The sequence below is a fragment of the Mchenga conophoros genome, linkage group LG23 (assembly GCF_057382185.1).
Source record: "Mchenga conophoros isolate Kocher_MC1m ecotype Shallow Benthic linkage group LG23, M_conophoros_male_GT1.1, whole genome shotgun sequence".
In the NCBI taxonomy this organism is placed as follows: domain Eukaryota; kingdom Metazoa; phylum Chordata; class Actinopteri; order Cichliformes; family Cichlidae; genus Mchenga; species Mchenga conophoros.
In genome coordinates this window covers 17,542,719-17,563,830 of record NC_140547.1, presented here as the reverse complement: position 1 = coordinate 17,563,830, position 21,112 = coordinate 17,542,719, and the positions used below count along the sequence as shown (strand labels likewise).

At 41.6% G+C, this 21,112-nt stretch overlaps 1 protein-coding gene across 2 annotated transcripts; it reads right to left on the bottom strand.

The window, feature by feature from the left end:
- Nucleotides 1–20: 20 nt before the first annotated feature.
- On the bottom strand, nucleotides 21–20,412 carry LOC146546948 (tumor necrosis factor receptor superfamily member 14-like). 2 transcript variants are annotated; one of them, XM_085263888.1, is made up of 12 exons: nucleotides 20,320–20,412; nucleotides 18,109–18,252; nucleotides 12,784–12,883; nucleotides 10,460–10,544; nucleotides 7,167–7,269; nucleotides 6,941–7,066; nucleotides 6,549–6,704; nucleotides 3,620–3,707; nucleotides 3,365–3,547; nucleotides 3,261–3,277; nucleotides 3,127–3,165; nucleotides 21–3,017 (listed from the first exon to the last, which is right to left on the bottom strand). In XM_085263888.1, exons 3-11 carry the CDS (start codon nucleotides 12,861–12,863, stop codon nucleotides 3,134–3,136), a joined length of 870 nt encoding a protein of 289 aa, XP_085120014.1. In that variant the 5' UTR covers nucleotides 12,864–12,883; nucleotides 18,109–18,252; nucleotides 20,320–20,412; the 3' UTR covers nucleotides 21–3,017; nucleotides 3,127–3,133. The 2 variants fall into 2 exon arrangements, with proteins under 2 accessions (XP_085120014.1, XP_085120015.1); XM_085263889.1 differs by lacking the exon at nucleotides 6,549–6,704.
- Between the last annotated feature and the right edge of the window lie 700 nt (nucleotides 20,413–21,112).

The following is a 21,112-nucleotide window of genomic DNA, read 5'->3' as shown; positions in this document are numbered from 1 at the left end:
GAAGAAAGATGTTGAATCTATTTAATTATTCTTGAAAAATAATTTATTTCTGTGCATTTTTCCACACTGCATCAAATTAAATTTGATTACATCGATTAAGCATCATGAGGTGGAGGGTGGGGGGTGGTTCCCTATTTTTTTTTGCTGGGAGCTTGCAACCCAATAGCTTGGAACGCTGTTTGTTCACCAGAATCTGTGGGGTAACACGTGGACAGGTTGGCAGTCTGTCACAGGGATAACATGCACAGACAGACAAGCATTCACACTCACAACATTACAAACATAAACTCTTCATTGAACTTGTTCAAGCTTGTGCTTCATTCAGTTCTGTGCTGTAGACCAGCGGTCCCCAACCTTTTTTGCGCCACGGACCGGTTTATGCCCAACAATTATTTTCACGGACCGGGCTTTAAGGTGTGGCGGATAAATACAACAAAATAAAACTAGTACCGGTACCGAAAAAAAGATTTATCCATAACACACGTGAAAAGACCAAGGAAAACCGAGTAAACGATAAAAACGATAACAAAATAACACTGAAAATTGATAAAAACCCTGAAAACCATACATTTCACACCTGAGCCTCAACTCTCGCGGCCCGGTACCAAACGACTCACGGACCGGTACCGGTCTGAGGCCCGGAGGCTGGTTGTTCAATCCACTGTAGACAGTGGATTGAACACCTCCACTGTGACTGCAGGACGATCCAGACTGTAGGAAGCAGGAAACACAGCTGGATTCATTCCTGTCCACTGTGTCTGCTCCACACTGAGGAGAGAAACACTTGCACAAACTGGGACTGTTCAATAAACCCAAGTATGTAATCCAAATAAATCCTTTCCACCCTGACATGTAAGATTGGACCTTTGTCAGCTCAGATACATCCAAAGCACACGCAGGATGGAAGTGAAGTCAAAGCTCACACTAACCTAACACATAACCAGTTTGTTCATGCAACAAAAGCAAAACCATTGGATTGGTAAGAAAAACAGAAATCAGTTATTCATAAATCACATCCAGGCTGCTTTTAGTGTTCTACATACATTAATATGTTGATATATAAAAAATAAATAGGGAGTAATAGGAACAATATAATTAGAGAACTTGTATTGGAGAGGTTGGTCATTATTTCATCATACAATGACAATTGCCGCACAGCAAGAAGGTCCTGAGTTCAATTCCAACATCAGGCCGGGGTCTTTCTGTGTGGAGTTTGCATGTTCTCCCCGTGTTTGCGTGGGTTCTCTCCGGGTACTCCGGCTTCCTCCCACCGTCCAAAGACATGCAGCTTGTGGGGATAGGTTAATCGGATAATCCAAATTGTCACTAGGTGTGAATGTGCGAATGAATGTGAGTGGGAATGATTGTCTGTCCCTGTGTGTTGGCCCTGCGACAGACTGGTGACCTGTCCAGGGTGTACCCCGCCTCTCGCCCTATGACAGCTGGGATAGGCTCCAGCGCCCCCCGCGACCCTGAAAAGGATAAGCGGAAGCGAATGGATGGATGGACAATGACAATAATGCTAATGAATACTTTGAACACTCACAGGTGAATGTGTCAGCTGTGCTGGCACTGACATGACTCTTACTGATAAATGTAAAACATTTGTAAGTGGGACACTGAGGCCTCTGGAAACAATCTGATTGAGGCTGTGACCTGTTGTTTGGCTGGGTTCTGTCACATGCTGCTTAAAATTAAAGCATTTTAATAAAGTGGTGAACTGTCCGCTGTCAGAGCTGCTGCTGCTGCTGCTGTCAATGTGAATGTTAAAATAACCTGAAATTATCACACAGTCAAATGTCATTTTGGGAAAAAAGTTCAGCAATTATTTCCAGGAAGCCACATCTCTGGGAGGAGGATTTATAGTGAGCAGTAATAGAGGAAGCGATACAACTACACATGCTGCTACAACTACACATGTTTCTTTTCCAAATATTTATTTATAAGTGACTTATGTATGTATGTATGTATATATATGTATATATTGTACTATTCTTAGTTAGCGTATTGTCTGTCTTGTCTTAATGTTGGTTTAAAATGGAGCACTGTAACAAAAAATAATTTCCCCCAGGGATCAATAAAGTATTCTGATTCTGAATATTTATTAAACCTAAATATTTACAAGTCAAGTAGCAAAGTTTAACAATTATAAATGTTTTTATATTTCACAGAGTTCCCAGCACTCCTGTTGGTACAGGGCTACATTCAACCCAGGTCAAGTCTCTGTAATCAAGTTAGGTTTTCAGGTTTAAAAGTGTTTTCTGGTAAAGGTGTCACAGTAAGAAGTGCAGGATCTGAACTGCAGGGAATGATGAAGCTATCAGTGGATCCAGTTTTATGTTTTTCTTCCACATATGATGCGAAGTTTAACCTTTCAGTCAGGTTGGTTTCAGGATGATATAAAGAGGTAATTTTCTGCTGGAGATTCCACAGTCTGCAGGATTCTCTAGGCTCCGATGATATGAACAGCTGGTCACGGTCTAAGAGGATGTAAGCTGGTATAATCCATCAGGAGAGTATTTCTCTAGTTAGGATGTGAGATGTGGTTTCTGCTGAGGCTTTATAAAGATAGAACAGTCCTCTCCAGCCTGTACAGCAGTCTACAAAGAATATTAAATACAGGTCTCCACTGACATTGTAGATAAAGGGTCCCGTGAGGTCTTCTCCCAGGACCTCTGCAGGCCTGCTGACCAAAGTTTATTGGAACTTTCCAGTGTCTAGTGTCTCCAGTTTGTACAACTGACACACTCTGCAGTGTTGTACATAATCCCTCACATCCAGATCAGTACATGAGTTCTGGTAATTATTTATGTGTTTTATATCTTTTAAGATGGCCCCATAAAAGATCATGGTATTGGTGGACTGGTGGTGGAGGAGGGAGGATGTGATGTCTGGTACAGTGTGTCATGAAGTAACTGGATCACTTTGCTCTCCACAACAACTGGAGCAGCACAGGAAGAAGCAGATGGGTCACTGAGGGATTCCTTCATTATGGTCTCCATTTGCTCTTTTATCACCTGCACATTTGTGGGAGACACATGAAAAGGCTTCTGTTTAATAAACACACTCTGGTACATCTGTAGAGACATCAGTGCAGCTCAGTCAGTGAACAGCTCACTGTCCTACCTTCAGGTTATGCCATCGGTAAATGTTCCTCATCTTGGCCTTTTTAAATGAAATTTCAAAACAGAAAAACCTCATTACATAAATCAATGTGATCATGTGATGCAGTGAACACTGAGAAAGAGAAACAAACATACCTTGTTCTTTGATTGGTCTGTAACCAAAGCAGTGAAAATTATGCCAGTGTCAGAAAATAATATGATGCAGTAAATTAAACATTTCGATTTTTTATTATCCTCACCTGGGATCAGACGGAGCCCTCTTTTTTAAGTACCAATATAATAATCCTCCTCCTCCAGTAATTACAATTAAAACACCCACAGCTCCACCAACAGCTGCTCCCACATTAAAACTGCGTTCTCCACACTGAGCGTCAGCTGCAGATGTTCCTGTTGTTATCTGCTGAAGGTTGAGTGAGTGACATCTGGAAGGACAGAGGGACACTGTTAGGGGACATGTACAGATGTTGCACATGTGTCTCTGAAGCTTCACTTACTGTGTGTGTGGCTGACAGGAGTGAAATGTTCCATTAGAAAATGTTCCACTGCTGCAGTCAGAGCACTCAGTGTCTGTGGAGGCGGTTCCTGATGACAACAACAACAACATGTGTGGATCAGTCAGTGGACCTCTGCCCTCAAACACACCAAGAAGCTTTGCTGTGAACACTAACAGCAACACAAAGACTCGATCAAGAACATCTGGACTTGCTGGTATTTTCATGTTTTATCTGAACTTCACTCTCTGTGATATCTCTCACACTGAGTCCAAACATGGCTCTGTCGTACCACAGGTCCTCGTCCAGCAGACCTCTGGGCTGCTCAGTGTATTTAATTAAAAAACTGGCACAGTTTGACATCTTCATATCATAAATTCATATAAAATAAACAGACTAATCAAATACCTTAATCTGTAAGATGTTTCCATTTTATTTTTTAAGAATCTACAAATTTTAGGGACCCATACAGAAGTAAAACTTGAAAAGTTGAACTTCAATCCAACTGTGATATATATTTTAAGGCAGCGGTCCCCAACCTTTTTTGCGCCACGGACCGGTTTATGCCCGACAATATTTTGGTTTCGGGTAAGCTCATTGTGAAACCTGGCCCCACCTTATCATGCGAATTCCTGAGGTCAGATGGCCCAGGATGTGAGTGGGCGTTAAGGCGTCTGGGGAGGGAACTCAAAACTGGATTATAGATGGCAGACAGTTGGTGTCGTAAACCACTGCCTCTGTTCAAAGATGGTCATGCACAGTGGACATAGATGGCTTCTTTCACTCCTCTTTCAAACCATCTGTCCTCTCTGTCCAAAATGTGAACATTGGCAGTATCCTTTATCCTTAAGATGCAGATGGACAGCTGAGTCTTGTCCTGTGGAGGTGGCTCTTTGACCTTAGAACTGAAGCAGCTTCTCGGATGAGAGGTGAAACGTCTTCAAGCAACTTAAAGAAGTCCAGACGCTTTTCTTTGTAAGCTCCTTTGACTACGATGACCTGGATGACTGAGAACCTTCACAGACTTCAGAGTTCGTACGTGTTTTGAAGTTTGTACATGCTTTGTCTCTTGGGGCCACCGTAAATATACTTTTATTTATTCACTCCACATAAAATGTAATAAATAAATCATATAATACAAAAACCAACTATTCACAGTTCAACTTTTAACTATTTAAATTTTCAGTTTTTTCCTTTTAAACAAATTTAAAACGAAACAACACAAAACACTGCAAACCACAACACAATTTAATATAAATTAAAATATGAAAATAAAAAGAACATGCATATTCTCTGTCATATCTCTCATATATGTCTTTCCCATGTTGCTTGTCTGTGTTTACTGTGTTATGGTGTGTTGATACCTGTGCATTCCTGTATTATCCTTTTGTGTTGCACATTTCAATGTTTTTTTTCCTCGCTACCTGGCCTGACCTGTCTCCCCAATGTGATGTTTGTATTGTATGTACGGTCGGCAAGGTCTGTCATCTCAGTTGAGGGCAAAAGACCTGCAACTGACAAATAAAGGCTATCTCATCTCATATGGGCCTGCATGAATAAACTTTCTGAATCCACAACTGAAAATAGTTGTGGATGATTACTATACCTTTCTAATGTGACGTTGTTGTCCCTGGCTCTCTTTCTCTCCCTCTGGCTCTGTGCGAGAGAGAGGGTGAGAGAAAGAAAGAAAAAAAAAAAAACCCCATGGCTCACGATAAGGAGCCAGCTCGCCTGGTTCACTTCAAAGATCTGGCTCTAAGAGCTATTTCGTTTGCGACCGACACATTACTACTCTCGACACCTGTAGGACTGCTTCAGCAGAACTAACTGGGATACTGTCAGACATGAGGACTTGGGGGCTTTCACTGACACTTTCCTGTATTATATAAAGAAATCAGAAGCCTTGGATGAGCTGGGAGGTTCTGCACCTCCTGAAAGAGAGGACACCATCTTCAGGTCTGGTGATACAGGTCTCCTCAGTATGGTCAGAGTCAACCTGAAGAGAGGTGTCATCTAAGGTGAGCTACAGGAGAAGGATCGATGGTCATCTGGACCAGCGGTCTCCAACCTTTTTTGCGCCACGGACCGGTTTATGCCCGACAATATTTTCATGGACCGGCCTTTAAGGTGTCGCGGATAAATACAACAAAATAAAACTAGTACCGGTACCGAAAAAAGAAGATTTATTCATAACACACGTGAAAAGACCCAGGAAAACCGAGTTAACGATAAAATCGATAATAAAATAACGCTGAAACCCGATAAAAACCCTGAAAACCATACATTTCACACCTGAGCCTCAACTCTCGCGGCCCGGTACCAAACGACTCACGGACCGGTACCGGTCCGAGGCCCGGGGGTTGGGAACCGCTGATCTGGACCATAACAACAGCAGGCAGGTGTAGGAGGGCATCCAGCATCTCACCAACTACAGGATGAACCTCTGATTTGGTGAAGGTGAAAGAGCGTTAGCGGAGGAGTTGAACTTATTTTGGGCCACTTTGATGTGAAATCATAGCCAAGTTATACTTAGCAACCCAAAGCAGCTTGATCCTTAGAGTGGAGGAGCGTGAGGTGAGGTGGACATAAATGAGAGGAAAGCTGCAGGACCTGATGGTGTTCCTGGACCTGTGCTGGAGGACTGCGCAGACCAGCTGGCTGGAGTCATCACCAGGATTTTCAACCAGTCGCTATATCCTCTGTCTGAGAAACCAGTCTGTACCAGTGTCAGTCACTATTGACCAATAGCATGTTTCCCAATGGTGATGTTTTTATATGGTGACTGTTTGCATTGTTGACTTTAAACTTAATTTTGCTGTACAAATCCTATGTTACAATGATAATAACAATATTCTATAAAAATGTTCAGCAAATATTAAATTAGATCAGTTTCCCTGAACTCTGGTATTCTCATTTAAAAACACAAACCTACCTTTCTGACTAATGTACTGTCCTGGTTTACAGCGTTTGTGTTCATGTGCTCTCTCACAGCTGTGTCCTGTATGGTGGACACAGTATAATCCCTCCAGTGGTTTACAGAGTGTATCTGATGTTGCTGTGCACTGCTTCTTTACCCTCAGACCAAGAGCTGCCAACATAAAAAGAACATACTCAACATGTTTCGTGTATTTGTGAAGAGACGCTGAAGCTCACGATTTTTTTTTTTGCTGAAAATACATTTGGTCATTATGACGTCTTTAGGAAATATAAAACATCATCATCTTGAATTAATTAAATCATGGAGAAAGACCTCCCTTTATGTTTTAATTTGATTTTAAACTACTATAACATAAAACATAGTAAAGCCCAGAGAAATTAATTCACCTGAGTGACAGTTTGTACAGGGAATACATCGCTCCAGCCCATTAGGTTGATCAGTGAAGGTTCCATCCATGCAGGGCAGACATGACGTACTTCTATACTCATTGCAGTGAGTTTTCACTCGACTCCCTGATGAAAACAAAAGCAACAAATTCATTTCAAGCTTGCCTTTTTGTATTCTGTCTAAGTTGTGTGAAAACACATGCATTCATCATTCAGATGGTTTTACCTGCAAGACACTTTGGACAGCATTCATTTCCTATCTGATACTCTGCTTGATGACATGTGAGGCTGAGACCACTGGAGACTTTCATCAGAATTATCAGAATTACCTGAAGAGAGAAAAAAGGGGCCATGCCATGAAATTTTAGTTGTCGTCGTCCCCGTTTGGTTAAAAAAAACAAAAAACAAAAAAAAAAAAAACACATCCCATCTCGCCCCTGCAGGCAGGCTATCCTTCAAGCTTGAGTTGTCTACCAGAGGCCTGGGAGCTTGAGGATCCTAGCTGTGTCGTAGCTGTTCCTACATACACACAAAAGTGAGTACACCCCTCAGCAAGGCGCTGGTCTTTTTGGAGGTGTGTTTGGGGTTGATATCATGTTGGAATACTGTTCGGTAGCCCAGTTTCTGAAGGGAGGGGATCATGCTCTGCTTCAGTATGGCACAGTACATGTTGCCATCCCCCGCCCCAGTGCCAGCAGCACTCATGCAGCCCCAAACAATGACATCCCACCAACATGCTTAACTGTAGGCAAGAAACACTTACCTTTGTACTCTTCACCTAGTTGCAACCACAGCCCCCCACACCATCTGAACTAAATAAGTTAGTCTTGGTCTCATCAGACCACAGGTAATCTGCCTGTCCTCAGCAACCTTTTTGCTGGCTTTCTTGTGCATTATCTTTAGAAGAGGCTTTCTTCTAAGACGACAACCATGCAGTGTGCTGCGTATGGTCTGAGCACTGACAGGCTCAACCTCCGCCTTCAGCCACTGCAGCAATGCTGGCAGCATTTATACATCTATTTTAAAAAGACAACCTTTGGATATGACGCTGAGCACATGCACTCAATTTCTTTGGTTGACCATGGCGAGGTTTGTTCTGAGTGGAACCTGTCCTGTTAAACTGTTGTGTGGTTTTGACCACCGTGCTGCAGCTCAGTTTCAGGGTGTTGGCATTATTCTTATAGCCCAGGCCATCTTTATGTAGAGTAACAATTCTTTTTTCAGGTCCACAGATTCTTTCCCATGATGTGCCATGTTAAACTTTCAGTGACTAATATGAGAGTGTAAGAGCAACAGTGTTGGGGAGTAACGGAATACATGTACCGCCATTACGTATTTAAAATACAAAATATGAGTAACTGTATTCCGTTACAGTTACAGTTTAAAAAGGTGGTATTTATAATACATTTACTTTGGTGACATAAATGGATTACACGGCGGTACTTTCCTGCTTCATATTGTAGCGGGTCAGGACTGTTTGGGTTTTGTTTGACAGCTACGTTCTGTTGTTCCAGGCGGCAGCGTTACAGTTGCCATGGTTACAGGGCGACGCTCTCTCTCTCTCTCTCTCTCTGTGACTGTGTGTTTCCTGGGTGAGAGAGCGCCTTTTTGTTGTTGTTGTTGTGCTAAGCTAATAGGCAGAATGCTACAGGCATAACCCTAAAGAATGTAGCCTCATAGGCAGTGTAGTCCGTGCTGCAGGGAGAATGGACTGCCATACCCGTTAGGTGTCTGTGAGCAAGAGGAGGGAAAAAAAGGAAAGTGGAAATGTACGAGCTGTCACCGAGCAAAAACGGGAGCTGGAAGCATGTAAATATAAAAATAACCACTGCAGCCAAGAAGAGTGCCTGACGAGCCCAGTTGTAAGTAAGCTATTAAGACTCGACTGTACACCGTGTTCGTGTTTTCCTCTGAAAACAATAAGTTCTGTTGGAGCAGTCTTTCAACGCCTCTCTCTGTCTCTCGCTAGCAAAGTTGACCCAGACAACAAAGTAAAGCTAGTTTTCGGCTACGAGCCCGACATGAACCTGACGTATTAGTCAGAGGTCCCTTTACTACGGTTCGGAGCCGTGGACCTTGAGTAATAGTAATAAATCACACAGCAATAGTGCATTCACGTAGTTGTAAAAAGCATGATAATATATTAAGTAATCCAAAGTATTCAGAATACGTTACTGTCATTGAGTAACGTAACGGAATACGTTACAGAATACATTTTGGGGCATGTATTCTGTAATCTGTAACGGAATACATTTTAAAAGAAACCTTCCCAACACTGAAGAGCAATAACACCAAATTCAAACACATCTGTTCCCCATTTCCACCTGAGACCTTGTAAAATTAACGAGTCACATGACACCAGGGAGGGAAAATGGCTAATTGGGCTCAGTTTAGACATTTTCACTTTTACTCCCTTTTGTTGATAGCGGTTTAGGCAATAATGGCCGTATGTTGAGTTATTTTGAGGTAACAGCAAATCTACACTGTCAGACAAGCTGTAGACTGACTACCTTACATTGTATCAAAAGGGTCAAATTGTAGTCCCATTAAAAGATATAATAAAATATTTACAAAAATGTTAGGGGTGTACTATACATTTCTTTTCCTTCAAGATATTTTTTTTTGTTGACTCCGGCATTGTTTCACAAATTCAAATCTGAGGCCATGATTGAACATTAATATTTAAAAAACGAGTAAAGTTAAAATCCCAAAATGCTTAATGATCATTCTTAACCGGCTCGCTACCTCCTGCTTTTGGCCTAGGCTGTCACTTGAGCCCATTTCCCTTTAGTAAAAAAGGAGCTCCTCGGCCGGTGTTCCAAGCAATCTGAACAGATACTAAAATGTGATGTTGTGAGACTGCATGCCACTGATTAGCTGGTCAGTGGCGTCACTCAACGAGTCAAAAGAGCATCTCAAGAAAATTAAAACTGCCAATTTCTGAAATTGAGAAATGGCTACAAAAACAACACCCTGTTCCCCATGTCTGATGAAAGCCACAGACCAAGCAGCAGATCTATTCTTGCCTCAACGTCCACCTTTGTTGTAGCATTTGTGTAACATACTAATTACATCACGGGGCACTCAGCTGCATTGCTATGACGATCATGCAAATAAGGAGGTACTGGATTTTAAAACAAAACTAGACAATCTTATTCAAGTTGTGGCGTGTCGATCTGAGTAGATGGAACGCTAGTTTGAGGGTGGAGTCAAGGAGGCCATTTCTTCATCTTACAATGCTGTGATTGAAGCCATTCCCCAACTCTCTGTGAATGGTACTTATGACCATTGATCAATGTTCTGGTAGAAAATGTTCTAAAAAAAAATTTGCTTCTTAAAGCTGAAATTAACTTTAGGTTTCTGCATGTGGTGACATGTTACTGTACACTTTTGACTAACAAAGAGCATCAGGAGAAGAAGACATGAAGTCAAAACATGAACGGGAACCAGCAGATGGCGCTCAAGCCTTCAGGAGAGCTGCTGAGCCAGGTGAGCTGTAACTTCATGTAAATATTTTACCAGAAATGTTGCAGGATTCACAGGTTTCCAGAAACATGTCCCTGAGATTTGAGACAATGGAGTGGAGTGAACAGCTGGACTACACCTGGAAACACAAAGATTTTTTTTTTTTTGCAGTCTTTCGTCATCCATCCTCACATGCAGACACAATAATATCAACACAACAGACAAAATATATACTTAATAGAAAATAATGAAAGCAAAATGATAATAGTGTTAATTTGGAGCATCATGTAACTCAAAAGTGACAAAGCTGTGACTTGTTCATCTGAGTGAATAAATCTGTTTTGAATCCTTGATGTTCTGTACTCTCGAACCAGAAGCCAAGGAGAACGAACTGAAAGTCAGTGTGCACAGGGATCCTGGTTCAGCATGGATTTACTTCTCCTGCATCCCTCTGATCGATGTTAAAGAGATCAATGTGAAATGTAAAACTTCCACGACGCTTTGAAAATCTTAGTGACAAAGTAAAGAGTCATGGTGAAGTTGATCAAATTATCTCATGGAACTGTTTGTTTGGATGAGTGGATGCATTTAACAGGAGAAGTCGGACGCATCAAGCTAACGTTTCATTCATCAGGATTTCCATCTCAAGTTTAACAGCTTGCTCTGCATTGGTTGCTCCAAAGTCCAAAAGTGTCTTTGGAGTATTTCACCTACATGGGAGGCCAAAGCATGTCAATCTGAGTGAGTCTGAATCTGAAGTCCAGATTTTAATTAGGTCACGCCAAAACCTTCATTTTATTTTTTTTTATGTCATTCAGAGGTGAATTGCTGCTGTGTTTTGTATCATTGTGCTGCTGCCTGAGTGCTCTTGAGCTTCAGCATATAATCTGATGTGTGGACATTCTCCATCAGGATTTTCTGGTAATGAACAGAATTTATGGTTTCATCAGTTATAACAGAGCAGCCCAGACCATCCACACTACCAGCACTGTGTCTGGCTGCTGCTGCAATGTTTGCTTTATGCCAAATGTAACGGGACTCAACTTTCCAGAAAGTTCAGCTTTTGTCTCGTCAGTCCATAGAATATTTCTGAGAAGCCCCAGGAAAATCTATGTTTCTTGGCAAATTTGACACTAACCTTTCCTCCTTGAACTCTCCATTTTGTCTCTTTCTTATTGTTGAATCATGACCTCTGACCTTAATCGTATTGTAGGGTCTACCTTACAATATAAAGCCCCTTGAGGCAACTGTTGTTCTGACCTACTGCTGTATAAATAAAATGGAAATGAATTAAATTAACTGAGCAAAGTGACATCTGCAGATCAACAGGTGTAGTTTTTGGAGTCTTCTTTGACCTCCTGGATGAGTCGTTGATGGTTCCTTGGAATAGTTTTGATAGGCTGGTCTCTCAAGGAAGGATCAGCACTGTTCCATGTTTTCTCCATGTGTGAATGTGGCAGGGCGTGGTTGCACTGCAGCTGCAGGGGAGGCAGATTCATCTGAGTGGCATCCGCAAACACGCCTCGCTAGCTTAAAGGCTGAACTAGGTTGTTGTTGTTAGTGTGTGTGACTCTGTGCTGGAAAGTTGCAGCCGATTGTTTGAACAAAAACCGTTAATAAAAGTGTTTGAAAATGCTGAAAATCACTGAATTGTGGGCAGTTCTGTCATTCTTCTGTCACAGTGGATAATGACCCTTACCATGATCTAAGGCAGTGGTTCTGTGGAGAGTTTCCCTATATTTAAAATTTAGATTGATCCTCTACACTAAATGTTTTTACCATCAGCGTGACAGCACCATGCAGCCTTAGCAGTTTTAAGGCCCACGGAAATGGGCACTCCAGCTGGTTGACTGCGAAGAGCCTTGGGAACTCCTGTGTCATCTTTGCATACCTCCACAATGGTATATTATTTAATCTTAAAAAAATGGAGATTTCCCACATACCACCAGAGAGAGCCCAAGTACCACTGGTGGTACATGTACCACAGTTTGATAAAGACTGGTCTAAAAGTGGTCAGGTTTAAGGACTGGACTTAAAATAAGTGAAAAAGCAGCCAATGCACAAAAAAAAAAACTGAAAGATTTTCAGTGATTCAGTGCAGAATTATTTTTTAAAAACACAAATACAGAAGGCCTGTAGGCTTGGAAACAAAATATAAAGAAATATGGTGTGGCTCAAGACTTTCCCACAGTGATGTATTTTCTTCAATAAGAGCAAAATGGCTCTGCAGTCAGCTCATTAACGGGAAACTGGAGAGAACCAGTCTGAGTAAGCTACAGTCCAAACAACAGCTGAGCTTCACATATGAACACGTACGTGTGTGAAATAGAATTTATTCACAAACTCTGAGTCAGGAACAACATTTAGACACACATTACCTCTCCGTGGTAGCAGCACCTGGTCCTCTGCAAAAATCATCAAGTCTTTGGAATGAGCGGGTGCGCTTTAAGGATCCCATTTTCAGTTACAGGAAACACCCTATAAAAAAGAAAAAAAAGAAAAACACTTTGATTCATGTTTTTGTAAAAAAGGTTCTATCGGTTCTATCCACGCAGGGCAGACAGGATGTGCTTCTGTACTCGCTGCAGTGACTTTTTACTCGACTTCCTGATGAAATTAAATAAAACAAGTTCATGAAAAGCGTTCAACTTCTCATTGAGCATTAAAGTTGTGTGCACTCGTTAGCAGGGATCAGAACTGATAAGGATTTAGCTATGTTGATTCAATTATTGATTCTCATTGGTGCTGCTTTGAGAGTCACCATCATTGCTAAGCAGCATATCAAAGACATTATTGCATCCTGCGTGGTCAAATGTTTGTGCATGCTGGAGTTATTTCTCCACTTTGTTGTAATCAGTATTGGGGTTTTTACTCAAAAAAGTCATCCAATACACATTACTTGTTACTTTTCTTAAAAGCAATGCAGTACGCTACTTAACAATATAAACCTATAGGCTACAGTCCCACATACCCACAAACATCTCTGTCTTAATGATAACACACATACTATAATTCCTATAGTATGTAGTATGAACACAAAGCTGACAGATTATAGTGATTCTACTGTAGAAACATGAACCAGTAGAAATGAAGGCTGCAGCCTGTCTGATCATCAGAATGTTACATGTTTAAGTTCAGCCATATTTACGCTGCAGACTGTGCCACTATTTCCTCAGCCAGAGGCCTCAAGCGGTGCGTGTGGGCAACAAGGTCTCAAACAGCATCACCCTGAGCACGGGGGCTCCACAAGGCTGTGTGCTCAGTCCTCTGCTCTTCACCCTGTTGACACATGACTGCACACCAACCTACAGCTCCAACCACCTTGTGAAGTTTGCGGACGACACAACGCTGGTGGGGCTCATCACCAAGGGCGATGAGACCCACTACAGGAAAGAGGTTGAGCTCCTGACCACGTGGTGCAGAGACAACAACCTCCTGCTAAATGTCAGTAAGACCAAGGAGATTATTGTCAACTTCCAGAGAGGCCACACCTGTCACCCCCCATTGACCATCGACGGCGCTGCGGTGGAGAGGGTGAGCAGCACCAAGTTCCTGAGGGTGCACATCAGTGAGGACCTCTCTTGGACCACCAACACAGCATCACTGGCCAAGAAAGCACAACAGCGCCTCTACTTCCTGCGCAAACTCAAGCGGGCAAGTGCTCCACCACCCATCCTGACTACATTCTACAGAGGAACTATTGAAAGTATCCTCTCCAGCTGCATCACTGTGTGGGGCGGTAGCTGCACTGACTATAACAGGAAAGCTCTACAACGCATTGTGAGAACAGCTGAGAGGATAGTTGGTGCACCACTCCCCTCCCTGCAAGACATTTACACCACTCGCCTCACCCACAAAGCCATCACAATTGTCAACGATGCAACCCACCCCGCGCACTGTCTGTTCAGCCTCCTGCCCTCTGGAAAGAGATACAGAAGTCTCCGCTCCCGCACTACCAGGCTCACCAACAGCTTCATCCACCAGGCTGTGAGACTGCTGAACTCTCTTCCCTCCCGGCTCCCAGCCAGCAGAATCAGCAGATTGGCAGAAGTATAGTAGACAGATTGGACTCTACCCCCCCCACCCACGCACACTCTCCAACAAGGAAACACTCTCTGAACCAAGAACTGAAAACATTCCTGACTTGCATTGCAATTGCACACACCTGCTGCTATATATATATTTTTAGTATTCTTTTAGCACTATTTATATTATTATATTACTATTTATTATCTTATTGTTAGGGCTGTTTTTGTTGTGCATCTGCACCTTATTGTTGTCAATGCCTACGCATGGGACAGTGTGAAACGTAATTTCAATTCCTTTGTATGGCAAGTACATTTGAAGAAATTGACAAATAAAAGTATTCTATTCTATTCTATTCTACTAGGTGCTCACGATAAACAAATTTTAAATGAAAGCCAGGGAATTTTGGTAGCACAAAAACAAGTGGCTATTCTTTGTGACCATATGGATCGGTCCCTCATATTACCATTATTTCCCCCACAGGCACAAAGTTAATACTTAAAAAAGCAGCAACAATACACAAAAATATAAAGAGTACTTGGTGACAACTTTGCTTTTAGCCTTTAACCCTCTGGTGTCCAGGGTATAACTGGCTGTTGTTGATTACTTTTGATTTGGCCTCTATATTTCACCTTTAAAAACTGTTTATCTTGCCAATCTGTTATTTTTTCATTTTGACATACTGTATCAGCACAATTTATCTAAATCCAGACAAAAAATGTAAAATACCATAGAAAAAAAGTTTTGACTGTTAAAACCACAAACATGTTTAACGAATCATTTTCATAACTTGAAATGCAAATAGAATTTGTACATTTTTAAAAATTATTACTTTCCCTCTGCCTATACAACCATATGCCACATGTTTCCATATATATATTTTTTGATTGGTTGACATGGTACACTTTAACACCAATAGGGAAGGGAAGGAGTGTTTTTTTGCTCACAAGCAGAGAGTGTTTGGTAGTGTTCTCCTTAGAAAACGCCATTTTTACCATTTCTTCCCGGAGTAAACGCCACTGTTTTATTCAGAAAAAATCACTGCGTGTACTTTTGATCATAACTCTGGTTTTACATGGCCTATCAACACAATTTAAAAACTGGTATATAGTTTGAAGTCAGTATTTCAACTTTTGACAAAAGTTGAAATGGAGACTCTGGGTCCGTCGACCCCAGAAGGTTAATCAGCCTTAAGTCTTAAGTTGGCTAGTTATGTATTGGGCTAATGTTTAAAGCTTTCACTTGAGTAAATTAACTCATATTACTGCTAAGTAATGTTAGCTAAATTCACAGCATATTCCATAAATCTCCGTGCCATAACTAACTACTATAATAGCGCTGCCATACTGCATCACACTCAGTGCATTTCAATCATTTCTCCAGCGAGTTTGATAGCTAGCAAAATAATAATAATAATTAAAAAAAAAAAAATAGCACGTGTATGTACACGTACTGGAAAATGATTTACTAGGACTCACCTATCATGCAACTGGAGAGCGCAAACTCCACCCACTAAAACAGCAACCTACAGGTATGTTAGCACACTTATCCCCGACTGTCCCAGGGAGGGGTGGGGTCACACATTGAAACAGACAGAGGCGCAAGGCAGCCCAGGCAGGGAAATTTTGTTTTTACATTTTGCAACTAGTTTTTTTTCTATCTAATAAGAAAACTATTCAGTCATTTAGTTATATATGGTGAATAAAATACAGTCACACTTTCGAGCACTTTTAAGCACCGCATCAGAAATTCAAGCACTTTTCAAGGATTTGAAGCACCCATACGAACCCTGCATATAAGGGGGAAGAGGAAATGCTATTGTGGGTTCATTCGAGGCAGTGTGCACGCTGTGTGTGGATGTGAGAGGAGGATCGCTTGTCCTTGTGATACTCCTATTGGGGAGGGTATCCAGATGTAAATGGTAAAATGGCCTGTATTTGTATAGCGCTTTTCTAGTCCCTAAGGACCCCAAAGCGCTTCACACTACATTCAGTCATTCACCCATTCACACACACATTCACACACTGGCGATGGCAAGCTACATTGTAGCCACAGCTGCCCTGGGGCGTACTGACAGAGGCGAGGAGATGTCTTTTTGCAAAAGATGTGCACCAGACTGTGTGTGCAACTGTTACTTTTTTTTAAGTTTCCTTTCAAAGTTTACTAGCTTTCTCTCAGTTTTCAGAATCAGAATCAGAAAAAAATCTGAACGGGTTTTATTGCCAAATGTTGAGTAGGTTTACAACATTAGGAAATCGCTGCGGTACTTAGTGCAAAACATACTGTAAGACAACACTTAAAAATCAAAATTAAAAGTGCTAAGCAGAATAATATATACATGTGCGCAGGTGATGATCAGTGCAAAAATGGAACAGATGCAGAGAACACAGTACAGGCTCATGTGTTTGTGGCGGGAACAGTCATATGGTTGTTGTTTATGAGTCCAACAGCAGAGGGGGAGAAACTGTTCTTATGGCGAGAGGTTGTGGTCCAAATGGACCGGAGCCTCCTGCCTGAGGGGAGCAGGTCAAACAGACTGTGTCAAGGGTGATAAGGGTCAGCTGTGATCCGAGCTGCAGGCCCCAGTGTCCTGGAGGTGTACAGGTCCTGCAGAGATGAGATGCAGCCAATCACCTTCTCAGCAGAGCGCACAACACGCTGCAGTCTATGTTTGCCCCTGATGGTGGCTCCAGCATACCACACGGTGATGGAGGAGGTGAGGATGGACTCGATGATTGCAGTGTAGAATTCCATCATCGCCTTTGTTGGCAGGTTGAATTTCTTCAGCTACCTCAGGAAGTACATCCTCTGCTGGGCCTTCTTTATGACAGAAGTGATGGTGGGCTCCCACTTGAGGTCCTGGGTGATAGTGGTACCCAGGAAGCAGAATGAGTTCACAGTGGTGATGAGGGTGTCAGTCAGGAGACACCCTCCCGAGAAGGGATGCGTCTCCACGTTGGAGGTGGTTGTGAGTTCGAGTTAATTTGAAGGTTTTAAATAAACCCCATGTGATGTTGTTAACTTTAACCACGGCTGCCCATTAGGTGGGGTGGGGTGTCCAGTGGGGTGTGCAGCTTGTTCCAGACCAATATCAGTGTGTCTTGTTCCTTTACTGTGTGTCTGTTGTAACTGACTGGATGATTGGTGTTGTGACACTGTGTCCAGATGAGCCCAAGAAGGTGTGGGAAGGAAGGTGGGTGCTGCCCCGGAGGACTCAGTGGTCTCAGTGGTCCTCAAGGCCATTATCCCCCTTGTGGCAGGGTGTGGGAAATTGGGGGTGCCTACTGAGCCAGTTGTGACAACAACTGTCTACAACATACAATCCAGTTTTAAGATACTTGCCAGGTGTCTCAACCCCCACTCACATCTTGGGTTAGTTGATCTGATTGGGTCACATGATACACTGAGGCAAGGTATCACAGAGATTTCACCTGGAAACTTCACCCACACCTTTATTCACACCTTGGGTTGTGTGATAGGGCACATGATTAATAGTGGGTCGACATCCCATTTAAGGATGTTGACCCAGTAGATTTTAAATATCTGGGACTCTCCACCATTTGGTCTTAAAACTGAAGAAGTTCCTCGAATGAAACGTGTTCAAGAAACTTAAAGAATTTGCTTTTCTTTCCAAGCTCCTTAGGCTTTCTATAAAGTTATCCAAGTAAATATCTTACCAAAAATGCTGCAGCATTCACAGGTTTCCTTCTTGAAGACATCTGATCTGACAGGCTGACAGTTTCCTTGGTCCAAAAGAAGAAACATGTCCCTTAGATTTGGGATGATGGAGTTCTAACAGGAAGAACAAGGAAGGACAACATCTGGAAACACAAAGAAATGACAGGTTAGAGATGAGCCATCAACAGGCCTTAAAGGGTTCCAGAGGACGATGAACCAATGATTTTAGATCAGGATTACTGACACATGATGAAACTGACTGTTTGCAAAAGGACACACACACATACAGAACTACTAAACCATCAATCGTTAACCACCGAACATGATTCTAATATTCCACATTTATTGCAAGAAACAGAGACCACAGTGATTCATATTAATTATTTAACCACATAGGGCCGGCTCTTTCCTGGGTCAAGAGGGGGCGTTACCCCCTTAAACAAACGTCCTGCCCCCTTAAGTCAAACTTTTAGAAGTTAAGAAAGAAAATAATAGATTACCCACAAAACTGAATATGGACAAGGTTTGGTACAGTAGCTGAAAAATCCACTGGAAAGAGGCACCAATGAGATGATAAGTTTCACGTTTCGTTCGCTCTTTCCCTCTGTGCTCCATTTGTGCGCAGGGTCACACAGCACTAGGCAGAGATCCCCCACTCACCCTCCCCTTAGCTCAACATCTAATCACTGTTAGTATACAAATGACCAGGTGTCAGGTTTCTCAATAGGCAAGGCAGAGCAAAATTAAGCCGCTAATCTCTGTCATCAAAATCATAGCGACTGTACCTAAGAGTGAATTATTTTAATGTTCTTCCTTGTATTTGTTAGAAACATTTTTGTAATTTCCCCTTAATTGTGGGACTTGGTGTGAGAGGAAGTAATACTCAGCATAGACTGTTTTTTTAGTGAAACAAAGCAAGTAAAGCACCGCCTTCAAGTTTATAAAGAACCCATGTCAAAGTATACCACTAAGTTTACCACTTAGTGATGTGTTATGCACAAAATCAGAACAGCCAACTCCCTTCAATTGAGAGCTGGCTCCCCACTTTTCTTTTTTTTTTTAAACGAGGTTTGTTGTGTTGCCACAGTATTTAACTGTGGCAAAACAGAGAGAATGAAGAGGAGCTTCTTCCCCCAGGCTATTCGGGGCCTGAACCAGGTGTAGGACTGGACTCTCCCAAACACGTCACTATAAGACTGGACTCTCACACACGTCACCACACGCACCACCACACATTTCCTATAATCCCTATAATTTATAATCCTTATCTTTATAATCTCTTCTGCTATTTGCACATTCTTTACTGTAAATTCCTAAGTTAATTTGTAAATTTTTGTAGTAAATTGTAAATATTGTAAAACTTTTCTTCTGTCATTTAATGGTCGGGCATTGTACAGCTACAAGCATTTCACCCCCATGTCATACTGTGTATGGTTGTGTGTGTGTGACAAATAAAATTTGAATTTGAAACTGTCTTCCTACATATATGGCACACAGCATAATTTCTACGCTGAATGTAAACCCAATTATGATATGTGAAGAAAGGCAAGATTGCATGTTTTGTGCCTCGGGTTTCTCATCGGCTCACACACAGAGATGAATGACGTATACACTCTGGTTCTTGTAGATGATAAACAGATCACCCGATTTACTGGAAGTCACGTGACCAGAGAACCAATGACCGCGCATGTGCAAGGGGATTTCTTTTTAAGAAATAAGCAGTTACTTCAAAGAGTACAAGCATTAAACACAGAAAATACTGCATTCTGAGGTGTAATATTAGAATTAATTTATTATTTATTTTTAAAACCCACAGGGTGAAATAAACACGATCTCTGACGTGGCGATTTAGGTAACATACGCAAATAAATCAACAAAATAATCATCCGTAATTTGTATAAGTTATAAGTAATGTTCCACGCAGGTCTCTACGTGTGACACTTTAGACACGAACACGTTCATAACAACACCAACGACCAGAAAAAAACAACACCGACGGCAACAGCCGAGATCGAGGAAATACATCCCGTTGCTGGTTAGTGAAACTAAACCCACAAAATCAACAGTTGTTGGCTGAGCTGCTGTGTGAGACTAAATCACTGCTGTGGATAAGTGACGCGACTCACACAGCCAGCAGCCACCTCATAACTTTATCGAGCTGTCGGAACATGACCTTAAAATAGCATTCAGGCTAAAATCGGAACACTTACCTTTGTCGCTACCCGATCCGTACCGGAAACCCGATCGGTACCCCGCATGCGCAAATCTTACGTCACTTCCTCTCTTTGCCGTTCTATCCAAGAGCATCTGGCTGCAGCCACTGTGGAGTGTCACTACCCGATCCGTAGAGAAGGGTCTGGCTTTTTTTTTCTTTTTTTTTTTCTTTTTTCTTTTATTAGTAATATAAACATACAAACAAAATGCACCATATATTACAGATTCAGAGAATAAACATTTCTTACATATTAGCAACTTTCATATATAGTGAAAATAAAATATAAAGATGGGGTCACATAAATTAACAGATTATTAACTCACTAAATCAAAATCTTCTACAAAGGAAACAAAAAAAGCAGCCTTTTTCTTTTTAACTAAAGTCAAAGATTTAACCAACAGGTTTAGGTCGTTTTTTTTCCAGTGAGCCAGTGTTGGTTTAATCTTTAAAAAGCGACATTTATGTATAAAATACTTACACAAGATTAATAACACATTAACACCATAATTAGCTTTCTTTTCTTTCAAAAACACTCCAAACATTATCATATTTAAGGTAAATGGGGTCATTTGAATCCCACTGGAATAAAGCCAGGTATGAAAATCCAACCAAAATATTTGTATAAAATTGCACAAAAAGAATAGATGGTCCAAATCCTCCTCTTCTGTTTCACAAAATACACAATTACCCGTTTCTATTTTGAATCTATCACTAAGGAGTCTATTTGTCGGGTAAATTTTATTCAAGATTTTAAATTGGACTTCAGAGAAGGGTCTGGCTGCAGCCTG